The 10380-nt window shown below is 48.4% G+C and overlaps 1 protein-coding gene across 2 annotated transcripts in view; it reads right to left on the reverse strand.

Moving 5' to 3' along the window:
• Dpf3 (double PHD fingers 3) overlaps nt 1-10380 on the reverse strand; it is a 278537-nt gene that overhangs the window by 114876 nt on the left and 153281 nt on the right. For both annotated transcript variants that reach the window (XM_021201848.2, XM_021201849.1), the window contains exon 4: nt 6280-6407. In XM_021201848.2, coding sequence (XP_021057507.1) covers nt 6280-6407 — 128 coding nt within the window. The remainder of the gene's footprint in view (nt 1-6279; nt 6408-10380) is intronic.

Consider the following 10380-nt stretch of genomic DNA (forward strand, 5'->3'; position numbering starts at 1 on the left):
AGAGAGAGAGAGAAAAGAAAAGAAAAGAAAAGAAAAGAAAAGAAAAGAAAAGAAAAGAAAAGAAAAGAAAAGAAAAGAAAAGAAAAGAAAAGAAACTAGCAATTCTTCGGCTCTCTATTTGTCCAGTGCTGATAACATGCAGGCACTAAGCCAAGCTATAAACAAATGGCTACAGTCCTGGCCTCAAGTAAACCTTAAAATGTACTAAACGGAAGACAGGTTGAAATAACACATACAACTGTTTAACACGCATTGTTGTAATGATTGTGAGAGGTCAGTTCAAGGTTCTGTGAAAGGATGCTCCAGGGGAACTTGGCCTGACCTGAAGGTCAAGGGAGGCTTTCCTGAGGCTGGAACAAAAGAACTAGGAGATGTGGGACGTGAGCAAAGGATGGATGAGAGCAACTCAGACATTCTCAGCTTCCCAGGAGAAGGGTTATGTGTGTGAATGGATGGGCTTAGGCAGGTTCTAGGTCAGCAAGAGCTGGTGGAGCAGTTAGAGGACAGTGGCTTATTCAAGGGGAAGAAAGACTGTGGTGTGACCAGCGCTCAGTGACTTAGGGAAAGATGATGAGGGCAATGCTAGAGAGGCAGCATTATCATGTGACACAGGGCTGCAGCTTGGGCTAGTGGTGAGGAAGTCACACCAACTATGAAAAGGCTTAGAAGGTGGTATGCACTGCCCATGCAGTCAACATCACCATTACCACTCAAATGGTCTCCAAGACCGCAGCACCTCTGTAATTTTGTCTTCAAAGTGGGAAACCCAAGAGGGAGTTACCAGAACATCCCACTCCAGACACATCTTCTAGGTTGCTTCTGGTCACCTGATCCTTCCAAAGGACACAAAACATTCCCCATGACTTCTCTGTCTTCTCTGCTTGTCTTGAGGAAGCCATGAGAATTCTCCCCCTCGGCTCATATATTTGGTTCCCAATTCATTAGTTTGTTTTAAAAAGGTTTGGGTATGACCTTGTTGGAGGAAGTGTGTCGTTGGGGTTGGGCCTTGAGGTTTCAAAAGTGCATGCCAGGCCCAGTCCCTCCCTCTCTCCTTGTGATCAGGATGTAAGCTCTCGCTACTCCTCTGTCGCCCTGCCTGCCTGCCAGCCTGCCACCATGTTCCCCATCATTATAATCGTAGACTACCCCTCTTAAACTGTAAGTACATCCCCCAGTTAAATGCTTTCTTCTATAAGTAGCCTTGGTCATGGTGTTTCATCACAGAATTAGTAACCCTTACTAAGACACAGCACTTATAGACAGCTCAGCCAACCTTCAACATCAAATAGAAATGTCCTTGTCTGCTGAACATGGCCTCTGGCCCATTGATAGATGTGGGCTGAGGTCCAGAGCACACTCCTTGACTTCCTGACCTTAAAACGGAGTTACTAGTCAAGCCAGGCAAGGCCAGATCAGACGCTCTACCACCTTGGGTTTAAAAAAAAAATCATAGAATGAATATGAGGTAGCCCTGTGGCTACTGCTGTTGATTGTATCTTGCATGCTTTCCAGGACTTGAAGTCATTTAATCATGGCAAGTTCCAAGTGCTGGTATCTAAAGGTCATTGCCTCTGGCTTCTCAGTACAGTTCTGATGCCCCTGACATATTTCATGATAAGGAATTTGTTACACACAACATGAATTCTAGACTGGAAGGTTAATAAAAAAATAAAATAAAATAAAAAGGTGACCGCTGCTGGGCTGGTCCCCTAAGTGTCTTACAGTCTCTTGGCAAGCTGATTTCTCCCTTGAGTTTCCATCCCACTTGCCATGAGCACGTAACTCTAGAAGCCCGAGTCTAAAACACTGGCCTCAGATTCACAGCCCATTGTCTTCATTTCCTGCCATGCAGCCCTGACTCCAGAGCCTCTCTACCCAACTCAGTCCATGAGAGCAGCCAGGAGCTCCTAACAAACAAAGCCTGAGTGGGGAGAGTCAGGAGGGAGGGGTGAAGGATGGGGCATCCGACATAACCGACAGCCTCGCTACCTACCACCCTGTTACACACGGGCAGCCCCTGTCCACAGACATCTGAAGAATAAACACACTTGAAAATAGCATTCCCTACTGTTACTCTAAATAGCCTTTAGTGTGCTGGTAACAATGATTTGTGCTTGTTTTCAATAGTAAAAGGGGAGGGAGAAAGGAAGAAGAGACAGGAGGGGGGGGAGGGAGGGATCTCTTAACTTATCCTCTCCGCTACTGTCCTGCACTGTCTGCTCCCCCACACAGCAGGAAGGGGAGGCATCTTTATGAAATCTAAATTCATGCCCTGATTAAAACCCTCCAACTGGCTTCTTTCCATCTCACACAAGGCCAAAAGCCACGACAACTAGGTCTCCAGAGACCTGAAGGGTCTGGCTCCTGCCCACCTGTCCCACCACCCCACCCCACCCCCAGCCCTACCCCCAGTACTGTACTCAGACCACAGGGCCTTCTATCTGCTCACTGGACAAGATGGGCACTGACCTGTCTCAGAGCTGTCACTCTGGGGATCTCACATCGCTGGCTCCTGTCATCCCACAGGACTGCGGTTAAACCCATGTCCCTTAGGATATTCATTGCCTAAGCTCAACCCCTCCTTCAACACTGCTTCCTCCTGCTGGCTTGCATTAATCCAAAACCCCAATTCTCTTATGTGTTCGCTTGCTTTTGTAGCTGGGCGTCACCCTGGAATCAGGGCAGTCCTCAGCACCTACCGTTCCATGTTCAAAATGGGATGCCTAGCAGTTGAGAGCATGCACGAATTAATGTGTTAAAAGTTAAGGGGAAAAGCTGGGCGTAGTGATACACGCCTTTAATCTCAGCACTCGGGAGGCAGAGGCAGGCGGATTTCTGAGTTCGAAGCCAGCCTGGTCTACAAAGTGAGTTCCAGGACAGCCAGGACTATACAGAGAAACCCTGTCTCGAAAAAAAAAAAAAAAAGTTAAGGGAAAGGCACACAGTCGACTTCTGATATATGTAGTTCTGCAGTCGGAAGTCAGTAAGAACTTAAATTCAAGGGGCTTGTGGTCTCGTTTCAGCATCCTACAACCCAGACAACACAGTCACATGCTGTACACGGGCAGCCGCACTGCCAACACCAGGGCTGATGCAATAATGGCGATACAATGACAGCATGGATCCTGGCCCAGGGCCACGTGAAGGTGACTCAGACTCACTCCCAGCATTACAGGAAAGTGGCTGTGTCTGCATGTATCAGGCTTCTGAGCACTGGCTCTGTATCAACCACGGATCCTGTCGAAGCACACCAACGAGGTAAAACCACTAACAGGGCCGTGGGTAATACAGAGACGACGCACCTTGCTCCTAACGCTACAGGTTCACGCACAGAGACTAACGCATGACCAGCTAAACACACATCGCAAGAAAGAAAACGAGAAGTGGCTCAAACACCTGAGCTAAAAAGAGGCCACTCCAGCTGTCGGGGACCAAGAAAGGTTTGATGGGGAAGGTAGTGCTAGGGCCCGGCCTAACCACTAAACGCATTCAGTGTACATGGAAGAATACACACTCCAGCAGACCAGAGGCACAGAGGAAGACGGCTGAGAGACTGCGGATGAACACTAGCCTAAAGCAGAGACTAGAGGCCGAAGGAGGCCATGTCCACCACGCTGGATCTACTTAGTGGAAACAAAAGACATACTAGGAAGGCGTTGGCACAAATAGAGTGGTGCTTAAGACTAAAGTAACAATGCAGTGCATGGGAGATGGGGAGAGGGAAGTCAGAAACAAGGGCCCAGTCTCCTCAAGCAGGCATTTATTGTGTACCTACTATGTGTCCAGCTGGGTGTGGGTGCTTAAGATGTACTAGCGAGCAAGGGAGTCGAGGGGGCCGGGGAATGGTTACATTTACACCAGGGGAATAAACAATCACAAAAACTAAAATTCAAAGACTACTAGATGGTGCTAAGTGCAATATGAAAAAATGAAAAAGAAAGAAAGGAAAAGAAAAAAAAAAAAAGCAGAGTACAGGGACAAGGTGGGTGTAGGGAATGGTATTAATCACAGTGGTCAGGGTACCCAAAGGTGAGATGAGAGCCCCGAATGTCTGGGGAAGGACATCCCAAGTAGAGCAAAACACCAGAGCCCATCCCATCGGAGAGAGGCAAAGCTTTCACTCAGGCGTGGGCCGTCCTCTCGACGAGCTCGGAACAGAGCTCAGCCCTGGAAGGAAATGAGCTACGCCATCAAGAAAAGTCACCGAGGAAGCCTCTGTGTGTGTCCTGTGGCAGAAGCCAATCGGAAAAGGCTACAGTGTAGCCAAGACTGGGGGTAGGGGGAGTGGGAAGAGAGACAGAAGGCGGTAGCCCAGGATGGGCCAATCGGAAAAGGCTACAGTGTAGCCAAGACTGGGGGTAGGGGGGAGTGGGAAGAGAGACAGAAGGCGGTAGCCCAGGATGGGCCAATCGGAAAAGGCTACAGTGTAGCCAAGACTGGGGGTAGGGGGAGTGGGAAGAGAGACAGAAGGCGGTAGCCCAGGATGGGAACAGAAGGGATGAGTATCAAGCCACAGCTGGTATAGGGCGGTGAAATTGTCTTGTCTTACACTACGCAGGGTGGACCTGGAGGATCATTATACATTTGTCCAAGCACAGATCATAGTGAACAGAAACATAAACTGTGGATTCTTGGGGAGAAAGACCTGTCAAGGGCACTCACTGATGGATACACATCTGGGGTGTTGCTAATGGGAGAGGCTAAACTGGAGGCTTGGGGGGGGGGGTGAGAAATCTCTCTTCGTTCCTCTGTTTTGCTATGAGCCTAAAATCACAGGTTTTTTGTTTTTTTTTTTAAGATTTATTTATTTATTATATGTAAGTACACTGTAGCTGTCTTCAGACACTCCAGAAGAGGGAGTCAGATCTCATTACAGGTGGTTGTGAGCCACCATGTGGTTGCTGGGATTTGAACTCAGGACCTTCGGAAGAGCAGTCGGGTGTTCTTACCTGCTGAGCCATCTCACCAGCCCCCAATCACAGGTTTTTAAGAGTGATCTTTGCCTTTCTGGGCACAAGTGGAGAAACTATTGAGAAGGCAACTAAGTAACTCAAGCCAGGGGAAAGGGGGTGGGGTGACCAGGGCGGCAGGAGGGGTCCAGGAGAGGTATCCAACCAGGGGCTGCTCTACTCCGATCCCTGCTGAAGACACTGCACACAGGATCCATGGTGCAGGGAATGCTGGTGGGAGACAGCCAAGTGTGCCTAAGATGACCTGGCGGTGGCTAAGTTCAAGATAGCAGCAATCTCCATGAGGACTGTATAGCTTGTGGAAAGGGAGGAGGGGCAAGTACATAGGGTGGCAGCAACTAAGTGAAAAGGATTTGACTTTTCATCTTAACCCTGGAAGGGCAGAGGCAGCCAGCCCGGGATTCACCCAGCATCTCTAAGGAGAGCCAGCTCCATCCATGTTGGGATGAGCCAGACAGACAATGAACACACCACAGTCCCTGACACACAGACCTTTACAATGCACCACAACAGAATTTGTTGTTGTTGTTGTTGTTAATGAAGGATTTAATAAATTAATGAACCAATTAAATCAAATGTTAAATTGGATATAAAAATGCCATGAAATGTATGACAAAATGTAAAGATTTAATATACAAATGTATCAAAATATAATTTAATCGTGCTTAATTATTATTATTATATCAGAATTAACTGGTATTATTGTAACACACTGCGCCCCCCCCCCTATAGTTTTGGATAGGAGGGGTTTGAGACACACTGAGGGTGATAAATGATAGGTGTGTGTCCTCACAGTGATGCCTGAGAGCTTTACAGGTGGTGGACACAGAGGGTAGTGGACACATGAGGATCAAAGCAACTGTCCCTGCCCGGGGGAGGGGGAGGGGTGGCCTGGGGGAGGGGTGACCAAGCTGGCTTTGGAAGATGGGTAGGGAGTGCTAGGTAAGGCTTCGAGATAATATGGTGAGGTAGAGTTCAGATTGGGGTGTGAGGAAAGGGGCAGAGGTGAGGCAGAGGCCCCAATGGCCACAAAGGCAAGGACTCCAGTCAGTCTACCCTGTTCTCATTATATCTCTCATTATATCTTTTGGACTCAGCACAACCTGGTGCTTAGCAGATGTGTTCTGAGTACAGATACCAGGAAACCAGGGAGAGGGACAGATGTGAGGAGACAATGATTGCTCCTGTGGTAGAGGGATGCTTTTAATTCAGAAGCCCTAAGCTTCCTGGCCACAGTGTCACTAGGACCCCATGGCACAGAGGCAGCAGGTGGCGGTACCCAGGAGCTCCCTCGGCAGTGAGAGAGTACCTGAATCTCCTGGATGCTTTCCTCTTCTCTGGCATCCACCTTCTTCTCCACTCCCTCACCACGGAGCAAGGCTTCCAGTGTGGTACTCTCAGAGGTAAATCCATCTTTCTTCAGGGGCAGTTCTACTTCTGGAAAACAAACACAGACAGACAGACAGACAGGTCAGGTACCCAGAAGCAGGTAAGGGAGGGTGAACCTTGGGAACCAGGATGAAGAGCCCAGAGCTCTCGGGTAAAACTTCAACAGCCTATGCTATTACCTCCTGACAAGCAGGGTCGTGGGACACGTGAGTTGGGTTTAGCTTCTCCACCAGTACACAGTCCCAGAGATGGATCTCAATCCTGCTCACTCCCTGGAGCAAGCTGAGGCAGAATAGAGAGGGTGCCCTCTGATGTAGGAGCAGACTGCCTGAGACTTGCTTCTGCCAGTCTTGGGGTTTGACTTTGAGCATGATTCTCAAGGAGCCTGGAGCCCATTTCCCTATCTCTAAAGAGGAGCAACAGTGCCCACGACCACAGTTTTTGAAAACATTTAAGCACACCAACAATGACTGGTTACTATTGTCTTCAAAGTCTTTCCTTGGATATGCTGGCTGTCCCCTCTGCTTTGCTCCATAAAAAGCTATCAGCCTCAGAGAGTCAGCTCTCACAGGAAAGCGGGGGCCCCAGACCAATGCAGAAAGAGTGCCCGTAGTGCCCAACGGGCACCAGAGCAGCAGAGCAGGAGGTCATTGTCATGGCCAGAGAAAAGTGTGGCAAGAGTTTCCCAAACCTGGAGAAATCAGTAAAGTGAGGCATTTTTCTACAGACATCAAGAGTTATCTTGCTGGGCCTGTGAGTCAATGGCGCTATAGTTTGGACATTAAAGCTCCCATTCTCCTCAAAGCATGTGTGTTCAAAGCTTGGTTCCTGAAGTGGCACCACTGAGAGATGGGGGGACCTTTTAGGAGATAGGTACTACTGGGAAATGTCCTTAAATTATTAAGGTATATCCATGAGAGAAATTTACAACCCCAGTCTCTTCCTCCCCTCTCTCATTCTGGTCATGAGGCAAGCAGTTTGCTCCAGGCGTGCCTTCTCCACCGCTGGCATCAAAAGAAGCCCCCAAAATGGGTCTGCCTACCCATGGACTAGAATCTTGAAAACAGTAAGCCAAAATAAATAGTCCTCTTCAAAGCCACACAAGGTGACTACAGTCTACTATATTCTACTATAGTCACAGAAGGCAGAGAGGTGGAGGAACCCTGCCCCAAGAGAGACCAAAGAGAGTTTCTGACTCTTCGCCAAGGTATCCACAATTGGTAAGGAATTTTAATTTAAGAAAAGAAAACAAGGGGGCTGGCAAGATAGCTCAGTGGTTAAGAGCACTGACTGCTCTTCCAAAGGTCCTAAGTTCAAATCTCAGCAACCACGTGGTGGCTCACAACCACCTGTAATGAGATCTGATGCCCTCTTCTGGTGCATCTGAAGACAGCTACAGTGTACTTATAATAATAAATAAAATCTTAGAAAGAATGAAAGAAAGAAAGAAAGAAAGAAAGAGAGAGAGAGAGAGAGAGAGAGAGAGAGAGAGAGAGAGAGAAGAAAACAAAGGTACAAGAGATTGTAGTTTGGTTTTCTATATCATTTTCCTCCAACCTCTCCTTGATCCTGTCCCTCTACTTTCTCTCTCTCTCTCTCTCTCTCTCTCTCTCTCTCTCTCACACACACACACACACACACACACACACACACACACACACACAAATTAGATGTGTGGTCCATGCCACCTAAACGGCCCTAAGAACAACCAAGTGAAACCAATCTCTCATTTAAAGCAGGGATCATTGACAGAAGTGTGGATAGGCCAAAGGGAGTCAGTGAAGACTGGTGACAGAGCCATGGGAGCCATCCCCCTGCGGCTCCTAGAGACACAGAAGGAGAGTCCTTGCTGAAATCCCACACAGGACTGGGGCTAGATGCATAGGAGATCAGAGCCTGGGAAACCAAGACTCAAGCATGCAAGGGCTGCCTCCTCTTGTCTTCTATCTCCACTCTCATTGGCCAGCTCCAAGCCAGAGCCTGTAGGGGAGGGGCTGGGCTGCAGTGGCCCACCAAGGTCAGCTTTTCCAGGACACAGATCCCAGCAATGGCAATGAGAGTATTTACAAGGGTGAATGGAAACAGGTGGCACCAATCACAGCCCGCTCGCCAAGCTCAACAGGCTCGCCAGACTCCATTGGAGTACACCTGCCATCTCTTCCACCAAAACACACACGAGACAGGAAGCCATTCCAGCATCCTTAAAACTGTTAAGTCTAGGAGTGGATAGCCCCCAGAAAAGTTGGAGAAAGAAGTATCTGGAGTCTCTTTTGAGACCTTTCAGAGAGAAAGAGAGGGAGAGAGAGGGAGAGAGGGAGGGAGGGAGGGAGGGAAGAAGGGAGGGAGGGAGGGAGGGAGAGAGAGAGAGAGAGAAGATCTATACCCAACATGAACTACAACCAGGGCCAGCAAGATGGCTCTGTGAGTAAAAGTCCTCGATGCCAGACATGATGACTTGAGTCCAATCCCCAGAGCCCACATGATAGGAGAAAAAAGCTGACTCTCATAGGCTATTTCTAACATCCACATGTATGTTACATCTCACATATACTCACGCGCACACACACACACAAACCATAACCAGTGGATCAACCACCAGTAAAAGTTTACCTATCATCTATTTGACCAATAAATATCTATTAGGCACCTGTCATGTGGCAACCACTGTGCTGAACCAGATACACAGGAGGTGGCCAAATAATGAGAGAACTTCACTTTGGGATGATTTAAAGATACAGATATAAATGTTAACTGTAAGGCATGTGTGATGAAGTTACAATTAAGTTGAGTGTCAGTTAGAATCAACTGTGTGCTCTAATGAGCCCTCTCTGATGATATATTATCTCTTCTCTTCTCTTCTCTTCTCTTCTCTTCTCTTCTCTTCTCTTCTCTCTCTCTCCAGAAAAGTCTTCCAAATGTCTAATCTCAAATAATTAAAGTGTATCGCCTCGTGCCCTGTCCTCACACAGCTGGTCGCCATCCCTCAAACTTCTAATACTCTTATGTGTATATTTGACGTGTATCCTTTAGCCGTCGACAGTAAGAATGGCACAGTGTTTTACAGCAGGGAAGTTTCAGTCATTGAATCCAATTATGAGGGAGCCACTCTAGCTCAGAAAAAAGCTGAGCAACTTCAGCTGCCCAGCAGTCAAGAAAGCAATCATGACCTTTGAAGACACTGTAAAGATCAGGACAAGAATCCCGACTCCATATAATCTTATCAGTGAATGCCCAGATGAAGCCTGGGCGCTGCTTTGGTGGCACTGTGCACACGCAGAGGATGTGGTATGGTAAAGCAAGAACGCCAAAGGTGCAGAAGCTACACCAGATACCCCCTAATCCCCATCACACCACAGAGTGGAGATTTATCCCATTTTACAGATGAAGCAGCTCAGTTTAGGGAGGTTTAGAACCTGCTTAATACCACGGGACTGGGAAAGGGCAAAGTCCAGACTTGACCCCCAGACCCTTCCTCCTAATCGTTCTAAAGGGGTGGCTCTTCCACCAGCCCCTTCTCTCTTCCTAGAAAGAGGAAAGGTCTCCTCCCGGAGCTTTGTGCATTCCACTGCATTCCTGGACTCTCCCAGTGGTCCTCAGATTTCAGGATGAGAGGCTCATCTCTGCTAAGACTGTGGGCAGTGCAGCACGACGCTGAGCTTTGCTCCTTGAGAGCATCTCTGGAGCTCTCCGCCCCCAGGAAACCAAACACTCCCCCCCCCCCCCCCCCGCAACCTATGAGGGATTTTCCGGTAGACTACGAAATTCCTCATCCTGCTGGCCGCTCATTCTTGTCCCCCTGCTAAATATGCCTCTAGCTTGTCTTCTGTCACTCAGTCTATACTTGATCCTCTTTAACTGGATTGGCTGGCATGCACGACGACGAGGTAAGACTCAAGAGCGAAAATGGAACCATAGTGGTGGAGATGCGGTGGGCTCCCTGGCATGTGAAGGGCTCCAAGGGATAGCCAGTGTCATCCGGGGTCCAGTCCCATCAGGAGAAAAGCAAAGGGGAAGGATGGGT

This window comes from Mus pahari, chromosome 7 (assembly GCF_900095145.1).
Source record: "Mus pahari chromosome 7, PAHARI_EIJ_v1.1, whole genome shotgun sequence".
NCBI lineage: Eukaryota > Metazoa > Chordata > Mammalia > Rodentia > Muridae > Mus > Mus pahari.